At 46.9% G+C, this 19,478-nt stretch overlaps 1 protein-coding gene across 2 annotated transcripts in view; it reads left to right on the forward strand.

Moving 5' to 3' along the window:
• PRKCB (protein kinase C beta) overlaps positions 1 to 19,478 on the forward strand; it is a 292,330-nt gene that overhangs the window by 207,728 nt on the left and 65,124 nt on the right. For both annotated transcript variants that reach the window (XM_004586824.4, XM_004586823.4), the window contains exons 8-9: positions 1,590 to 1,686; positions 9,787 to 9,933. In XM_004586824.4, the coding sequence (XP_004586881.2) occupies positions 1,590 to 1,686; positions 9,787 to 9,933 (244 nt within the window). The remainder of the gene's footprint in view (positions 1 to 1,589; positions 1,687 to 9,786; positions 9,934 to 19,478) is intronic.

Raw genomic sequence — 19,478 nt, forward strand, 5'->3', positions numbered from 1 at the left:
GGACCCGAGTGATATTACGTTGCCCCTGCTGCAGCTACTCTTTTGCCAATGCTTTTATATTGCTGTAGAGAGCAAAGTCTCGGGGGGCTCTGGTATGTTCTTAAGACTCATTAACACTTGCTCTCCGCTCATCTCCCTGTGGTAAAGGGGTTGTGGGAGGAAGCTTTAGGCTCCTGGCTTTGCTTAGCAACATTATTTGGCCTTGAGCAACATTGATTTTCTACTTGGTGCTTTCTTTGCAAGGAAGGGTGAAAATATCCTGTAAAAGTAAATGTATTATTGTTAAAAAAAAATCTTTTGTTGGCATAATACACAAATGGAGCCCCATCCACAGAAGGGCACGTGATTTCAGTTTGCCAACCCCTGCTTCATCTTCTTGCAATATCACTTGAGCGATTCCTGGAAGTCCTTGCCGTGTGGATGGCACCCTCCTTGGTTTCCAGCAAACATACAGATGTTTCCCTGGTTTTGCAACTCTGTTGGTGATTTCAGCAGAGATTTGGAAGAAGATAAATGGATATTAAGTGTGGAGGCACAGATGCTGAATTTGTCACCCATACATTGAATCACCTACCCCTCTATTTACGGAAGCTGGCTGAGAGATTTGTGACTGGAGGGGGAAAAAATGGATGAAAATTGTCAATTTTGGTTAGGAAGTTGAGAGTTTTGGGGTCTTCCTCGCTAGTGAACCAAATGCCTTTGGAATGCCCTCCCTGCCAGACCTCCCCCCACCCCCTTTCTCAGTCTCAACCCATCCTTGGAGCAGTTAGATGCATCTTTGTGGTCAACAATCAAATTGAAGCTGGCATATTCATTATAATAATAGCAGTAATAACAACAATGATGATGCCATTTATTGAACCCTTGCTGAAGGCCAAGCTATGCCCTGATTTTTTTTTCACATGCAGCATTTCATTTCAACTTCACAGTCATTATGTAAGAATGGATTTTTATCCCAGCTGATAGATGAGAAGGATAAAGGCTTGGAAGCCTTCCCCACCAGGTTGCAGGAGTTTATCCAACCAGGCAGGGGCAAGATTTGACACCCAGGCAGAGCTTGACTCCGGGGCTGGAGCACTAGGGAGTTAAGTTCATGGTCATCCAGATTCAGTTGAACACTGGGCATAGCAAGGTGGCCTCATGAGTGGAGAGGAAGGTAGTGAAAATGTTGGGAGACTTTGATAAAAATGCATTGACCGTGGATGATCTTGGTACCTATCTTTCAGCATAGGAGGGCACTTCCTGAATAACCAATTAGGTAAAAACAAATTACTGTAGAGTAATTGAATGATGTCACAGAGAAAACTGTGTGTGGAGGGAGATAATGATGCGTCCAATAAATAGAAAATGTGTATGTTGTCTGATGTCCATGGAATTGTTACAAAAGTAGGTGCTGTTCTTGGCTACACACACACACACACACACACACACACACACACACACACACACCAAGACACAAGACACAACGTGAAATAAAAAATCTCCACATGCTTCGTTTCCAAGTAGAGCTTTTACTAGGCTCCTTTTCGACACAATGGTGTCAAGCTGAGAGCCACTGAAAGTGTCCTGACCGCTTGTCTCCCTTTAAGGTTTAAGCTGCTGAGCCAGGAGGAAGGCGAGTACTTCAATGTGCCTGTGCCGCCAGAGGGAAGCGAAGGCAATGAAGAACTACGGCAGAAATTCGAGGTGAGCTTGCTCGCTTGTTCTCTGCATCCATAGGAGCCTGCCCGTCGGCATTGTGCCGTATTTCTTACCTACGGTGTGTAGTCCTACCAAAATCCTTTAGGGCTCTTTCCCGTGCCATTCTGCCTCCTAGAAGGCTCCTATGTATACTTCAGGACCCCAAGACAGAGTCCTGTGTCTTAGGAAGTTGTTCTCGCCTGTCTGCCCTTATTCATATTCACACATTTCTCCTCAAAAGCACTTGTTCACTGCCCAGGTTGGATGAAATTGGTAGAAACAGCATGGTGGAAGAGGCAGGTCGTGGAGTGATGTGTTTCAGGGGCCAGACCTGCTAGGCCTGCTGATGCACTGGCTGCGTCCAGCTCTGTTGGCAGGATGGCACTGTCCTGTGAACACGTGGAGTTGATTGGGCTGGTGCTTCCATGAGGTTCCCATGGCTGGATCCTTCCTTTAATAGTTGTATCTGCCAGGTTGATGACCTTGGCTCTGATTTGCTTCTGGTTCTGCTGCACTCTGAGCTAACCCCTGGTTAGCTTCTCCTGAGATAAATTGCCGCTCTGTTAAGCCACATGGGAATAGCAGGGGCACAGGACACAGCCCACCGGTACAAAAGAAATGTTTTGGATAGAGTAAATCTAAGGACATGTGTGCAGTGATTTTAAAGTAGTTTCATAAGGGTGAACACATTGTTTTGTTCACAAAAGCCCAATGTACTGCATCTGGTAGAAGATCATTAATTCTGGGTAAGCAGTGATGGCCTACCAACCCTAGAGAACTGTGCAGCATGGCTAAAATGAAAGGATTTATTATTCACCCACGATGACCAAATGAGAGATCAAATATTTTTGAGAACATATTTGAGAACTTTGAGAAAAGAGAAGATGCCTTAGAAGGAATGGCAATAGAATTTAGCCAGGAGAAAAGAGCAGAGAGGGCATTGCAATCTGAGAAGAGCATGTGCAAGGGCTCTGTGGTCAGGAGTCACATGGCAGCTACGCGACATGAAAGGCCCGTGTGAGTACAGCGCAGAGCCAAGGTGTACAGCAACGGAAGAATGAGAGAATGGCTGAGCGCCAGGGGAGCAGAGTCGTGCCAGCCGGATTTTGTTGTATGTCTCAAGTCATGTGAGTTTCCCACTCAACTTCCTAGAACTCGTGTCCCAGGTCTTCTGTCTGGTGTCTGTGTCTTCCATACAGCGTGGATCATGGAAGACTGATCCTGTAGGCACTGCAGAAAACAAGTGAGATAAACACATTGACCTCGGGCTAATGAGTCTTCTCCAGTGACCTTGACAAGTCAAGGTCATTCCCACAGAGCCTGCTCAAGCCCACATGAACTGATGAAAAGGACCCTTTCATCAAGTGAAGTGGGAGCCAGATGCTGTTTCACAGAAATGAATGTGGGAAGGTGTCTTCCCCGGGCAAACGCTCCATCCCCCTCCCCCTGCTTTATGACAAAGTGGTGTCTCTTTGCTATGCATTGAAAATATACTGTGGTGGATTTAAAAAGAAAAGGGAAGAAAAAAAAAACAAAGCCAATCTTTTCTTGTACAAAATGAAGGTTCAGTTTTTGTAAAATGATTTCTGCTGTCCTGAGGCAGTTGGGGTGACATTTCTGAGCACCCAGGAAAACATTTCCTCACTGAGCATAGAATTTGTCTGGGCCAAGAATTGGCTTGAATGAAGGATGGTGCTATCAGCACGCAGCAAAATGTGTCCCTTGCTTTCTAGCCAGAGCTCTGCAAATGCTTGTTTATGCCTGAATCATAATCATTCCATACCGTAGTGGTTGATTTAAAAAAAAAAATACTTCCAACAGACTGAAAATTGTTCTTAGACACACACTGGAGGTTCAGTTGACCTTGAATGTGAGAAACGTAATCCCTGTGCAAGAACCAATTAGCACTGGGAGTGACTCAGGAATTATTTGAAAGCCTCTTATCTGGAGAAATTGTGGGTGGTGGTCCAGTTGAGCTGCTGCAAAAGGGGCAGTGGAGTCTTATGGTGGGGGTGTGTGTGGTAGAGTTAGTACCCATGGTGTATTTTGGAACATCAACTTGGGGGTGCTTTCAGACCGATGGTGGGCTTGCTGGTGGGTCAGGAAGGGAAATTTTCTGTTTTGGTTGATTATGGGTGGGTGGTTTTCCTGAAAGTCTTAGAATGTACGTTTAAGTGCCCACTGTGTGCCATTTGTTATACTAAGTGCTTAACAAACACGTGCTCACTTAATTTAACCGTCATAACAATCCAGACTAGTAGGTTCTATCATGACTCCTGTTTTTCTTTTGCTGTAGAATGTTAGAGTTTCTTGATTTATTTCTATGTGAAAGGCAAAGTGGCAGAGGGATGGAGAGATAGACTGAGACAGACCTTCCATCCTCCAATACACTCCCTGAATTCCTGCGACAGCTGGGGCTGGCCCAAGCTGAAGCTCTCAGGTGGGTGCCTGAGACCCAAGTACCTGCTGCTTCCCAGGATGTGCATCAGCAGGAAGCTGGGTCAGAACTCAAAGCCAGGCACCGCAGTCCCACTATGAGACACAGGCATACCAAGCCGCTGCTCCAGAACACTTTTCCTCCTCTCAGCTTACCTTTCCAGATGAGGAAAGTGAGGCCAAGAGGAGTTCAGTAACTGTCCAACCCTGAGGGCTGGCCATGGTCCTGGGTTTGAGTCTCCCTAGAAACAGACTCCGGTGCAGGTGGTTGACTTAGGAGGTGATCCCTGTGAGCAGCCCAGGGTCATGGGGAAGTGAGATAAAGAAAAGAATCAGGGCTGGTGTGGTGGCCTAGTGGCTAAAGTCCTCGCCTTGAACACGCCCCGGGATCCCATATAGGCGCTGGTTCTAACCCAGACAGCCCTGCTTCCCATCTCCCTCCCTGTGGCCTAGGAAAGCAGTCGAGGACGGCCCAAAGCCTTGGGACCCTGCACCTGCATGGGAGACCCGGATGAAGCTCCAGGCTCCTGGCTTTGGATCTGCACAGTTCCAGCCATTGCAGTTACTTGGGGAGTGAATCATTGGATGGAGATCTTCCTCTCTTGTCTCTCCTCCTCTTCATATATCTGACTTTGCAATAAAAAATAAAATAAATATTTTTTAAAAAAGAAAAGAAGCAAGAAAATAAATGCAATCAGGATGGTTTCTGCACCCTTGGATCCAACCATGGAAATATTCAAAAGCATAAACTGTGTCTGTATTGAGCAGGGACCGGTTTTTCTTGTCATTCCCTCCACGAGACAGTGTAACACCGATTTATATATCAGCTACACTGAGATAGGTGTTGTAAATCAAACCAAAATACGGGGAGGGTTGTGTAGGTTGTATGCCAATATTCTACCATTTTTCTGTGACAGCAGACATCTTTGGAGGGGAATTGGGGGACAGGGACAGTTCTCCATGGATACCAAAGGAATATGGAGCAGCTGGGATTTAATCCTGTAGGAGAGCTCTGAGAGCCTGCACGAAGTGCAGGCCTGAGGCTCCCAACCCAGAGATAGGAAGCTGGGTGTCGTCCATCAGCTGAATGAAGGCTGCTTCCCGCATTTCCAGGCTGATTCTGGGCTGGGCCTGCTCCTGCTGCCAGAAACAAGCCCCAAGGCAGAGCGTGACAGGTGTTTGCGGTGAGCAGCCCCAGATGTGGAAGAGTGTGCGGTGGGCCTGGCAGGACACCAGTGGCTGCATTAGTGCCATGTGGCTTCGCAGTTGAGCATGCAGACTGCCTCCATTTGGAGCCCAGTGGTGCCAACTGCTGGCAGAGTGATTGCTGGCAAGTTACTACAGGGGATTCAGCCCTTGTGCGGCGAGGTATGACCACACCTCTTGCCTTGTATCGCGTCCTGAGACTTGGATGACGTAACGTACCGAGACGCGTCTAGCATGTCGTAAGGATTCTAATGTCAGGTGCTGGTGGCATTGCTGTCCCTGTTGTTCTCAGCTCCCTGCTTGGAATAAACCGAGCTTGTGGGCTTCACGAGCGGATGGGAGAGAAGCTACAGGGACTCCTCACGTACTTAGGGCTGTGCCTCTCATGTGGAACAGCTGGGAGTGTACGTGGGGGTGGTGGGTGGTGGCAGAGTGTGTAGTGTAAGTTGGGACAGGCGTTCATCATCGGAAATGGAGACTGCGGCCTGGCTACCGAGGAGTTGCTATCCCCGTGTGCGCCCTGGAAGGTGCTTTCTGCTTTCTCTTTGAGCACCGTGTTCTAGGGCCTCTAAATTGCAGACATGAAAGGCAACCATTAGTGTATTCCTGTTTCTGTAGGCATATCCTGCCCAGCAAGAGAAAGGACAATTTTACTTTGGGCCTCACCTTTGAAATACTCACTCTTTGATGGAGTGACGGCTGGGTATGAGGCTCCTTGGAACCTGTGGTGGTGGGGTGGGGTTGCTGGGAAGGACACGTGGCAGGTGCCTGTCCTTCAAAGACTCTTCGTGATGGAATCACAGGGTCAGTGCTTTCAGCAGCCAAGCCGAGAACGAAACGGGAAAGTGCCTGGTCCCACTCTGTATTACTGGATCCATGTCTTCAAAGGAAACTACGCAGCCGGGCTTCTAGCAGACGTCTCTTAATTTTCTGTAGAGAATAGTGATGAATTGAAATGTTAAAATAATAGCAAACACAACACCAACTAGATCTGTAGCATTTTCAGGCTTCTCATCTAGATTCTGGAAGTTGAGAGACTTTTCCCATGAGAAAAGTCACAAAAGCAGACTGGGGTGGGCCTGCATTCAGAAGAAGGACTCCCAGGTGAAGCTGTCAGCTGCTTGCTGCTCCCTGAAGGATTGAAGAAGAAGAAGAAGAAGCAGCAGCAGCAGCAGAAGCCGAAGCCGAAGCCGAAGCCGCCGCCAAACCCTTTTCAGAATGTGCTTTATTGCTGGTTTGTCTAAGCAGAGTCAAATGAAGGGATTGGATGATGTAAGTTCCATGTTTGTTTCACAGCCGGTGTGTACTGGGACCTGCAGGAAGGATGCACCAGCAAATGTTATGAGCTAGAATGGGAGCCAGGGACAGGACTTGGGACGTCACAGGTTGGAGTGTGTGATCTGACGGGTTCTGAGTCGGAATTCAAACAAGGGGGGAGATGTCATCGTAAAGAGATGGTGGGGTGTGGTGGATAGGAGGGACTGTGTTCGGGTCAGTGTGACTCTCAGAGTACAGGCTGAGAGGATTTGGGATGGTAAAAGCCCAAGAAAGTCAGTGCCACTTCTGCCCTCGGTTTGTTCTTATTGCAGTCGCCATTACGAATAAGATGCCCTTAGATCTCTGTAGTTCAGGGGGTCTTAACTGCAAACTCACAAATACAACCACATGGCTGTTGTGGTTGATATGTACTTATTTGAAGGGCAGACTGACAGGGACTTTCTTCCAGATCTTCCCTCAGGGGTGGCAAGGGCCTGGATACTTTGTCAGGCACACTAACAGGGAATTGGATTGGAAGCAGAGCAGCTGGAAGCAGAATCAGCACTCCGGTGATGAATCAGCGTTAATCCACTGTGCCACGATCCTGACCCCAATCCCAAAGACATTTAAGTCTCAACCTGTCTTCCTACAAAATAATGTAGCCAAGTTATGTTCACAGCAATTTTGATAGCAGCCCCCAGAATGGAGTGCTCACACAGAGAACAGACGAACACAAACAATGATGCTACTCAGCCCCACACAGGAACCCCTGGGGGATTCATGCAGCAATGCAGGTGAATTTCAGGAGCATTCTGATGAAGGAAAGAAGCCCAGGTAGAAAGAAGACCTACTCTTTGATTCCGTCTTAATGAAATTCAAGAGCAGTCAAAACTGACCTGTAGGGAAAGATGTCAGAGCAGAGGCTGCCTCTGGGCAAAAGGGAGGTTAACGGGGGCTCTTCTGAGGGTGAGGAGGTGCTTTGCATCACGTTTGACCTGTTTGGCATATGGGCTCCCTGAATATATTGCAGTTGTCAAAACTGATAGAACCCTGCACTGAAGATCTGTGCATTCCAGCGTACCCACCTTATTGTTTTTTAACTGTTAATTATAAAAAAGACACATAAAATGGTGGATGCTTGGTCTATGGATGGTGATGGTGTAAATGAGCCCTCAGAGGAGCCGTGCACCTTGCAGTCTGAACAAGCCACTGCAGGATGGAATCTCAACAAGCCTGAAGCCCGGCTGGGTAACTTTTCCCTCTCTCTTGCCTACACTTGCTATTTTGGAAAAAGAAAAATTCTGGTTTGGGAGGACCAGGCAGCAGCAGTGGAAGGTGCAAAGAGATCAAAGAGAGATGTCAAACTCAGAAAAAAGGGGGGTTTGCAGACAGAAGCATGGTCTCTGGAAGCCTGGAGATTTGCCCATCTCTGATTTGCCCAGGCCAGGAGCTAGCAATAGCCCATGGTTGACCTCAGGGATGAAAAATGGGGAGAAGATGACATCTTCCTGGAGTGCGCTTGCAGCGTGGGGGTTAAGATGCTGCTTAGGGCGTCCACAAGCCATGGTGGAGAGCCTGGGTTCGAGTTTCCACTCCGCTGCCTACCCAGCTTCCTGCTAGCAAACAGCCAGGGAGGCAGCAGGGGGTGACTTAGGTACTTGGGCACCTGCCACCTGTTGTGGGAGACCCAGCCTGAGCTCTGGACTCCTGGCCTTGGCCGGTCTGATGTTGGTTTTCGGGAATGCTTGGGGAGTGAGCCAATGGATGGGAGATTCTTTCTCTTTCTCTCTCCTACTTTATCTTGTACTCTGACTTTCAAATAAGCAAAGATAGATCAGGGTTTTTTTTTTTAAGATTTATTTGTTTTTATTGGAAAAGCAGACTTAAAGAGAGAAGGAGAGACAGAAAGATTTTCCATCTGCTGGTTCACTCCTGAAATGGCTGCAATGGCTGGAGCTGAGCTAATCCAAAGCTGGGACCCAGGAGCCTCTTCTGGGTCTCCCACATAGGCATCAGGTCCCTAGGCTTTGGGCCATCCTCCATTGCTTTCCTGAGACCACAAGCAAGGAGTCGGACGGAAAGCAGAGTAGCCAGGACACAAACCAGTGCTCATATGGGATATTAGCTCTCATAGGCAGAGGATTAGCCAATTAAGCCTTTGTGCCAAGCCTTATTATTAGTAGTAGTAGTAGAGGTATAGTAGAAATAGTATTAGTATTGTTATTATTATTATAATAAAAAACCCATTCTTAACCCTCATAGTTTCTCATAGGCGGGAAAGCAGACAGTTGTTGTCCACTATTAATGGAAGTGAAGTGAATGAAGAAAGGATGCAGCAGGGTAGCCAGGTTCAGACAGAGGCAATCAAGGAAAGCTCCCCTGTGGTGGTGTACATGGGAGGCAATAACTAGTTTAGGGACAGGGAAAGAGTGGGCGTCTGTGTGGCAGCAATGACAGGTGCCAAGGGCTCGGCGCACTGAAGAGGGTGAAAGGATCATGAAACTGGGTTTTGCAGAGCAGAGGAACCTGAGAAGTGAGAAGGTTGCAGAGTCAGGTGAAGCTTGACCACACAGACCAGTGAAAAGTGGGAGGTGCTGGCAGGTAGTGTGGGCAGAGGTGGAGAACATAGATGAGCTTTAGGGACAGGGAGGAGAGGAAATACGACAGTTCCTGGAGAGGCATTGGGTGCACCCATATGACATTGCTTGGGGCCCCTGCTTCCCACATCAGAGTTCTTGGATTCAAATCCTGTCTCCATTCTTGATTCCTGCTCCCTGCTAATGCACACCTTGGGAAGTAACAGGGGATAGCTAATGTGCCAGGGTTTCTGCCATACCTACAGGAGGTCCGGATGGAATACTCAGGCTGTTGACTTGGACCCGGCTCAGTTCTGGCTATTGAAGGAAGTTGGGGAGTGACCAGAGGTTGGAAGATTATCTCTGTCTTTCAAATAAAATGAAGATACATGAATAAATAGGCTTCAAGATGACAGTTCCTGGTGAGAGCAATGAGACACAGGGATAGGAGTCATAGATACCAAAGGCTAACAGAGGTTGGAGATTTGCAGATGCGTCATCTGGCTATGTGTCTCCCAGGAAGAGGGTACCCATTCTGCGAGAACTCCAGTGTCCAGTGGGTGAGTGCAGTGTCTTTCTCCAAGTGTGTCCTCAAACTCTACTCATGCTTTCTATATGCTTCCTCCTCCAGAGGGCTAAGATCGGCCAAGGGACCAAGACTCCAGAAGAAAAGACAACCAACACTATTTCCAAGTTTGACAACAATGGTAACCGGGACCGGATGAAACTGACCGACTTTAACTTTCTGATGGTGCTGGGGAAAGGCAGCTTTGGCAAGGTACAGTATGGCGTGGTGACTGTGTCCACTCAGGAAGGAACAGCTCCCAGGGCAGGCACATGTGAGAGTCATGAGATCTTTACTGAGCTTGGAATGAATGCTGTAAAGGAAATGAGTGGAGTTCTGTGTCCCAAGCTAATCAAGAGTAGGTGAAGGCAGAAGGAGGGTGTTCCTTTCAGGCTGGGAAGGTGACAGTTAAGCTGAGATGGAAGGATGAGAATGAACCATCATGCATTCTTCTAGAAGTGCTGGGAAGGGGTTTCCAGCACGTGTGAAGGGCCTGGGGTGCATTTTCAGTATCAGTAGAAGGCCCAGGAGGAGGTGATGGAGTGTGAGGTCACAGAGGCAATCGGGCCTGATCATGCAAAACCTCATGAACTACGATGAGGAGTTGGCATTGTATTCGCAACACAGTGGGAGCTGTGCAAAGTTTTGAAGCAGAGATGTGACATGATCAGATTTGCCTCGTTCGAAAAGATCACCCTGAGAGCCAAGAATGGAAACAGTTCTTTTTGAAGGGCAGCACGGGTGGAGAGTGACCCTGAGACGTGTCAAGTGATCCTAGGTGCTTGTATCGATGCCATGAAAAGGGGCTTTCCTCAAGTTGGGCAGGTGTTACAAGTATCCCTGATCTGTTTAGTGTTGTTTGGAGTCTTTGTTTTCTTTGTGTGCCACAAAGATGCCGTGTTGAAATTTCATGTCACGTTCTCAGGTGTGCAAAAATTAAAAGTTTCTTTCCTCCTCTTCTTTGTGGCACAAGCCAAGAATTGGGGAGTTATCTGTCAGTTCCCCTGTTTGCTTCGTAGCCTTCCCTACCACCAAGTGTGATGCATCAACAAATCCTGACAGCTCCTCTGAAGTGCATCCCACTTGCACTCACTTGGTTCCGTCTTCATTAATGCAATCCTGATCTAAGCCACGTGCACCACCTGAACCGCCCAGTTGTTCCTGACTAGCTTCCCACACTCAGTCTCCTATCTGTGATCATTATAGTTTCCATTTGTCAGCCACAGTAATTTCTAAGATGTGTGTATCTTTTATTTGAAAGGCAGATTTATAGAGAGAGATGGAGGATAGAGCTATTCTATCTACTGGTTCAATCCACAAATGGTCATAAAGGCCAGAGCTGGGCTGATACAAACACAGGAATATGAAGCTTCTTCCATGTCTCCCATGTGGATGCAGGAGCCCAAGAACTTGGGCTATCTTTCACTGGGTTTCCCAGACACATTATCAGGGAGCTGGATCAGAGCTGGGTGTAGAACTGGGTGTAGAATATGCATATGAGATGCTGACACCATTGGTAGAAGCTTAAACCTATTATTGCCACAGTGCTGGCCCCCAGCCATAGTAATTTTTAAGGTCAAGTCATTTCACTCCTTAAAATCCTCCAATGGAGCTGGTGTTGTGGCGCATCTATTAAGTTATCACCTGTGATACCAGCATCCCATATGAGCACTGGTTCATGTCCTGGCTGTCCACTTCTCACCCAGATCCCTGCTCACGCACCTGTGAAAATAACAGATGGCCCAAATACTTGGGCCCCTGCCACCCATGTGAGAGACCTATATGCAGTTCCAAGCTCCTGGCTTCAGCTTGGCCCAGTTCCAGCTGTTGTGCTTATTGAAGGAATGAATCAACAGATGGAAGATTTTGTTTCTATTCTTTTCAACTCTGCCTTTCAAGTAAACAAAATACTCATCTTACAAAAACCCACTCTCCAGTGACTTCCCATCACAATTGGCATAAATTCTCAACTATGTCCTTGACTTCTCCCAGCCCCTGTAACTTGACCTTGTTCTCTGCTTGGCCGCTGCTTCTCTTCTTTTTGTTCTCCCCAGCACCCACCACGTTCTGACCACAGTGGCAGTTCTTGGGTTACTGAAACACACGAGTCCTTCATGCTTCTATGATGCTGTGTGGCTCTGTGTCGCTCACTTCTCCACTTAGGTGTTGTCCGTTCTCTGAGGTCTTCCCTAACCACCACTGCAGGTGGCCACTCAACTCCTTCGTCACTCCATTTACTCTTCTCACGTTATCACTAGGTGATAACTTTCTTTCTCTGACTCTGCTTGCCACTGGCCTCCATAGGTGAGCACTGGTTCATTTAAGTTTTCATATTGACGACCTCTCTATGCTGATTTAACACTTTTATGCACATCCTTGTTAACTCAAAAGTCAGCGTACTGTGCACATGTGTTTGATCACTTACTAATATAGGATGGAGAATTTCTGATGAAGCAATGAAAGTTCCAGAGGGCCTTATGGCAAGGATTGGAGCTGGGGATGGGCGAGGGGTAGTGGGAGAATGGATCATCAGGGAACAGTGAGGAGATGAGAGCGAATAGATCATATGTTTCCATGGAAACTGTTACAATAATTGAGAGTTCTGTTCCAGACGGGGGATGGAGCATCAAATAAATCAAAGATGAAAACAATGGTATGTCATGGAAGCAGAATGGAATAACAAACACCCTGTGATCCTTTTTAAGATATATGACAATCATTTGCAAGTCAAGTTATGCCCACCTTGGTGTTATGCTTGGATTCATGCGTGCGGCATTTTGCATTTTGGATGGATACAGAAGTCAATCCCCTTCAGAGGGACAGAGGAGTGTGAGGCTGCAAAGATGAAACAGATCAGCCTTGAGGGCTTTCATTTCCCCAGACCCCCATGGTAGCAGCAGGTCTGTCCCAGTAAAACATGCCACGAAGCTCTGTGATCCTCTGTGGAGTGACTAGAGAATGACACAGGCATTACCCCTGTGAACCTGGAACAGGGCAGAAAACAAGTGTGAAGACTCTGAAGTTCCAAACCAGTCAGCCCAGAAAGAAGAGCAATTTGGAGAGTTGACTTTCCCACTACACAGGTGAAACATTGTTTACCTGGCAGAAAACTCAACAGAGGTGGGGGCTTGGTCTTGGAGGTAGAACTTTCTAGAACTTCTATCCCAGACCCTTTGAATGTGTGACTCACTATGACTCAGCGTTACTTCTCAGAACTTTACTCTTAACCCTGTATTTTTAAGATACCTTCAATGTTTAACTTCAGTGTTGCCAAACTCTGCGCTTCATGGGCAATGGTTTGAATGATCTAAGTATTTTTTTTAAGGGTGTTGAAAAGTTTAAATGAAGGTTTTCTGGTTGTTTTTCTGATCCTACTCTTGCCATGCTCAAGGGTATGGATTAGGGGTGGGACAGGGTTAGGGGAGGTTCTTGTTCTGGGGTGAATATTAATCTGCAAAATATGAAGAAGCTCAGACTGAGCAGTACAGAGGTCTGTGTGAAATGGTATTTACTAGAACACAATTGGGAACAGCAACAACAACGAAGATGACAGTAGCCCAGAAGTCCATTGGGGATATGATGGTTGAAGCTGAAGGATATATTCATAATACAGTCAGAAGAATGATGTTCCCCCACACCCATTTTTCTATGATCTTGAAAAGATTTTCTATCCTAATATCAAGTAAAAAATGAAAGCAAATCCAAGAGCGTGATGTCTGGGTTCAGGAGCAGAGTCCACAACATTGTCCTGTGAAAATATTTAAAAATACACAAAAGCTGGAAGATTTGCATAAAACCCTCCACTGAGATTCTACAATGAATGTTTGACTGTTTGCATTCCTGTGCTTGGAGCCGTGCGGGTCCCTCCACTTTTTAAATGCCTTTCAGAGCAAGTTACACATCTCCTTGTCTTTACACCCAGAAACTCTGCTGCATATACATCCTTTACCCAGAATGTGAGACTTTTTATGATGATGTTTCAGGGGGAAATTCACAAGCAATGAAATGCACACGCATCTTGAGTGTGTCCTTTGAGGCATTTCAAAGGAATGCGGGCTTGAAAATGCAGTGAGCGTGTGAACGGGAATCCGAAAATCACATGAACAGATGACAGCGCAGCTGTGATGTTCTGGAGGTGAAATTCTGGGAGCCAACAGGAGTGAGGCCTGCTCTGTAGGGAAGCCAGTCAAGCTTTCTGGAGTGAGAAAACGACCCCTGTATGTGCATTTGTGCAAATCGGGGTGTGTGGCTCTCAGCCTGCGATCATGTTCCTTGCCCGTACTCCCAGGGTGGAAGCAGTTAAGCTGTAGGGCAGTTGGGACACCTGAGATTCTTTATGAGGGAGACGATCCCTAAAAGCATACTGGCTCAGAGAAGATGGAAGTGTGTTTTTCATACTGGCCTCAGCCCGTCTCTTCATATGGTGACTAAGGGACAAAGCCTCCCTTGTCTTCTGGGGCTACATTAATCCCTACGGCCTTGATCTTCTCTGCATTCAGAAGGTGCAAGCGAAGAGTACAGGCTGCCTCTCAGAAGTCTGTGTTTAGAAGTGGCTCCCTTCCTACCTGCTCTATCTGAGAACCTACTCTATCTGCTACTCAGCATAGGAGAGCTCTGTTACCCTCGGTATAGAGCTGCTGGGCCTTCCTCCTGGCTTCAGCTCTGGTTGGACTTTTCCATTGTGCCACAAAGATCCTCTCTCTGACCTTTTCCTTGCCAGCTCCCAATTTATCCCACCCAACCAACAAAAATCCTTGCCATACCTCTTCTCTGACATTTCTGTTCAAATCGTGGAGCCTGCCAGGTGTTGGGACTGCCTTTCCTGGAGCATTGCATAAGCCGGGAATAAATCAAGTAGAAAGTCAGTAGCTCATGAAATTAAAAGGATGAAGGAGGAAGTCCTCTGAAACTTCTGAAAAATTCCCATCCCATGCCTGGCTCTACGGGCGTGCAAGATGGTCTGAAGTCAAGACAAAACCATTCAGCTTCCCCTCCTACTGAGTGACTTGCTCAGAGTAACACCCAACAGGTTGATGATGTTGAAAGCCTGAATGTCCCCAAGGAGACTGTGGAGGTTTTGACATAGGACCCTTCCTTTGGGAGACCCTAGAGACTTAGTATTCAGTTGCTGCTCTCCGAGGTGCTAATGTCAGCTTTTCCAGCTCTGTGCTAAAGTGTTGATTACAGCCTTGGTCAGCTTCCCCCGGCAGGAGGAATCATGCATGCACCTGTTAACTCTCTGTCACAGATGTACTTCCTTTGCTATCATAAATATTTTTCTTTAAATTGACTTTAAGTTGATTTTCTTTTCTTCTTCCTAGCATTGCCCTAAGCAATAATAGTTGTGAAATCATAGGATACCAAATATGTATTTATTGTAATGTATTTCAGGATAACTTATAAAAAGGAAAATAATTTTGTCCTTATATCACCATGGGTGTACAGTATCACATTTGGTGAAAAACTATTTTTACAATCTTCTGTTCTCATAATGATCTGGCACCTCAATGACTATTGTATTTCTGAGCATACTGAGTTGTTTGCTATCATTTCTGTGCCTACTTGGATGATACATAAAGTCTAAGATCTTTCATCCATTTCCCATAGATGAGAAGCATACTCCATGTATCCCATGTGCCTCAAAATCTTTCCCGTGACCTCCCTCCTCTGCTCTGTACCTGGAGTATTCAGTGTATCCAGAGACATAAGCTGATCTTCTGAGATGTGCTGTTTCAACCTCTTTTCCCTCCATTTGTTCCTCACCCTTTTCCATGATAACTCCCCTGTTCAGCTGCTTTCTGAAAATGCCGGTGTTGTGGGTGTTCTGTGATCTCTTAACTCCTCACTCTCCAGCCTAAAGCTGGAGGGGGTTTGTTTGCAAGGACAGAGGGTGGGCATGAGGGAAGGGATTGGTTTTAAGATTGGAATCTGAACTGTCAATTGGGAAGAATTCATCATCCTCTGGCAGGCATAATATAGGATTTCTTCATTAAGGAAGTGTTTACTGAGCTTCTACAATGTGCCAGACACTCCTCTAGGTACAGAGGAAGTGGCTGTGAGAAAAACAGATTACAGTATCTTCTCTCACAGCGTCTATATGCTTGTGATGGTGGCAATGGTGACAATGATGACTGATATTACCTGACACTGTTGGAGTCCTTACCGGGTTGGAGGTATGTTGAACGAAGTAGCTTACGCTCCCTATCTAAATGTGACCTCCATTCTGCCCATTTTACAGATGAGGAGAATGAGGCACAGGAAGTGGAAATGACTTGCTAAAGTCACCAGCTAGTAAATGATATTTCACAGATCGGGTTTGATTTGTAGGTGTGCAGCGGGGCTGTCTCTTGCTGGATACTAAACACTTGCCTTCTGAGAGTGCAGTGGTCACACAGTATGTCACAGATCTATTCCAGAAGGTTCATAATGCTCCCCTCTGAGTTTTCCCCCTAAGTGTTAAGCAGAGTTCGCGTACTTTCTGTCATGAGTTGCTGCGCTCACGTACACTGTGTGCCCATGGAGTGGAGGGCTTCTATTCTCCCTCGTCCTGCACCTGCTGGTCACTTGCGCATGTGTAATTGCTCATTGAATATGAGTCATCAGCAGGCATTCCCCAGAGTGCCATGAACGTGACTTTCCCTCCTCTTGCACCAGCTTCCAATTTACAGGATCCTCCCAAGTCTTGGAGGAAACCCTAGCATGTGTCAGTTCCTTTCTGACCCCCATCCTCCATTTTTTCTTGCATCAACTCTGACACCCCTCCCCACTCACTCTGACATACTGATTCCCAAGGAACATGCTACGATGTACATGCATCGCATCATACTAATTCTCACTGTCAACCCCGTAAAGCTGTTGCTGGTGATTCCCTGTGGAGGAGGTGACATTGTGGCACAGCAAGTTAACCCACCCCTTATGATGCCAGCATTCTGTATTTGAGAACTGGTTCAGGTCATGGTTGCTCTGCTTGTGATCCAGGTGCATGCAGAGGCGCCTAGGAAGATAATGGGGAAATGGCCCCAGTGTTTGAGTCCCTGCTACCTGTGTGGGAAACTGGGCTGGAATTCCTTGCTCTTGACTTGGACCTGGCTCAGCTCAGACCTGGTTGTTGCACCATGAACCATGGATGTATAATCTCTCTCTCCTCTCTCTCTCTCTCTCTTTCTGCCTTTCAAATAAATAAATAAATCTTTTGAAAAACAGCCATATCAGCACCTGTGTGGACTGCAGGTCAGAGAGGTTAAGTGACATCTCCAGGGTCACACAACCACAGCAGGGGAGAAGCAGGACCAAGGCGTGAGACCTGGTTTTGTGTCTACTTGCCTTTGTCCATCCTTAACAGCATTGCTTTCCATTTTGAGGTCCTACGTCTCCCCAGAATACTAGTACTCCCTTTCTTCCATCCTTACTTTAGATTCCTACTTCCTCCATGCAAAAAAAAAAAAAAAAGTTAGCTCTCACAACTGCATTGGTAGAACCAATTTGCTGGTATTATGTAGTAGAATGTTTCCATCAACTTTGAAATCCCATTTTTTTCCCCTTGCAGTTTCAAAAGAAATGAAAATGCTCTTTGGAGTCCCGATGAGGCCAGAGAGTGCTAGAGGGAGAAGCCAGCCTGGGGTTGGCACCTCCACATTCACTGCTGTGACGGCAGTGGGGTGCTTCATAAGCATGCTGTGTGGGCGCCAGGGAGCAGGCCAGGCTGCAGTAGTGTCTTCTTCTGTCCGTTGCAGCCCTGCATCTCCACGGGAAGATGAAAAGGCTGCCTGTCACAAAGACCTCCTCTGAAGGCACGGAGGGAGCCCCTGTGGTGGGAGTCTGTCCTCGTTTTAATCTCATTAGTGGGATGTGTTCACACGTGCACGCGCAGTTACATAAGCCTGCCTCGGCCAGTGTTGCTATCTTCCTGTTCCATATGGTGAGCTGTTTTATCACAGGGCTTACAGACAGCTCTGAGTCTTTGCTACCTGTTCCCTTCATCTCCTTCCAGTGAACCTTTGGACATTGGCTGTCTCATTTTGGAGCCCTGCTTTCTCTATGGTTCTGTATGAATGAGGGCTCCGCCCACCCAGCTCCCACTCTTTCCCCTGCCATTTCAATGGGCAGGTGTTTTTGCCAACTCATCTTTATGGAGCTTCATGAGGGCACGCCCCTTTTACAAACTTTCGTCAGGTGTTTTTTCCTACAGTCACTGCTTCACACCTGAAAAGATAGTAAATTATAGAATAAGACCGACTGGTTCCATGTAACTTATATGAAAGCAGATGGAACACCAGGGATTCCAATTCTCTAGCCCTCTGTTTGAGTAGACTGTCAGGCCAGATGTTCTTGTGAGTCTCACAAGGTCAAAGACAGGAAGTGCAGCCAGAAGGAGAGTGCATCCCAGAGCCCAACAGCCATGTCTCCATCAGTAGCCATGTCTCCCTCTGGGGCCCCTGACCTATCCTCCTTGCTTCTCACCAGCACATCTCTGTGGTCATACACCTGCTTGAATGCCACTTCTCAAGTCTCTGTCTTTAATTCCTAAATCTAGAATGTTCTAGAAATCTAAAAATCCCAGGAAGGAGAAGCTGCGATCCATATAATCCAATTAGCTGCAGCCCAGAGGCAAGGCCTACTTTCCAGCCATCGTCAGCCAGCATGACAGGGAAGGGCTTGTGGTAGCTGACAAGGAAACCACTCGTCTGTCTGAAACACAGGCCAAAGCAGATGAGATGTTCCCTTGAAGCCGCCACATTCTTTCTTTCTTTCTTTCTTTCTTCCTTCCTTCCTTCCTTCCTTCCTTCCTTCCTTCCTTCCTTCCTTCCTTCCTTCCTTCCTTCCTTCCTTTCTTTTATTGCTGGATTCTTTCATGTCATCTTACGGAGAGACGAAAGAAAGCCAGTTAGGTTCTTTGGGTACCACACTTTCTGCTGTCCTCTTCATATGCATCTCAGCCACAAGCTAGCACAGAAACTCGAGGTACTGTTCCAATGAACCCTGCTTCCAAGCAGCCCAACACATGTCCTTCTCCTTAACAGACATAATCGCATACCTTTGCCATTTCTAATTTCATGTGTGTGCATGTGCGCACGCGTGAGCTCCATAGAATTCTACAGACCAGAGTTTGTTTCAAATCCCCGCCCATACCCCATGTCCCCAGGGTCCTGTTAGCAAGCCACTGCTTGATCACAGATGGAGGCTGAGCTGGGGGAGCTGGCCTGCCAGCTTTGCTCATTTAATTTGCACAGCGGTCTTGTGAGAAAACAGCGGCTCTTGGAGAGGCTAGACACTTACCGACACCCAGCCGCGGGGATGGATCAAAGCCTGGAGGAGCCACACGGCTTGCGCTGCCTGGAGCCTGGTTTGTTGTCTGCGATCGCCCGGCAGCCAGGCCTGTGCAGCCCCAGTCTGTCAGACCCCAGGGAAACAGGCCGGCTTTGTGCAACTTCATTGTTGAAATGGATGACAGACCCTTAAGGGTTTCATTGTGTTGTCTTTGACTAAAAAGCATCAATTAGAGGTTTATTTTCCCCAAGAACCATTTTTAAAAAAAAAAAAAAAGTCATATTAAATCTGCTTCAATTTTAACCAGCTTGCTTTGTCAAATATAACAGATGACTCAAAGAGATTTGACTAAGCCGTGCATGTCACCGAAGTTTATTTATTTATTTTTAGGCATTTCTGCTGTGTGTGTGTGTGTGTGTTTGAGTATGCATTGAGAACATTTAATCTCTCTTAGCAAATTTCAAGTGTGCAATCTGGCATTAGTAAGTCTC

This window comes from Ochotona princeps, chromosome 24 (assembly GCF_030435755.1).
Source record: "Ochotona princeps isolate mOchPri1 chromosome 24, mOchPri1.hap1, whole genome shotgun sequence".
Classification (NCBI taxonomy): domain Eukaryota; kingdom Metazoa; phylum Chordata; class Mammalia; order Lagomorpha; family Ochotonidae; genus Ochotona; species Ochotona princeps.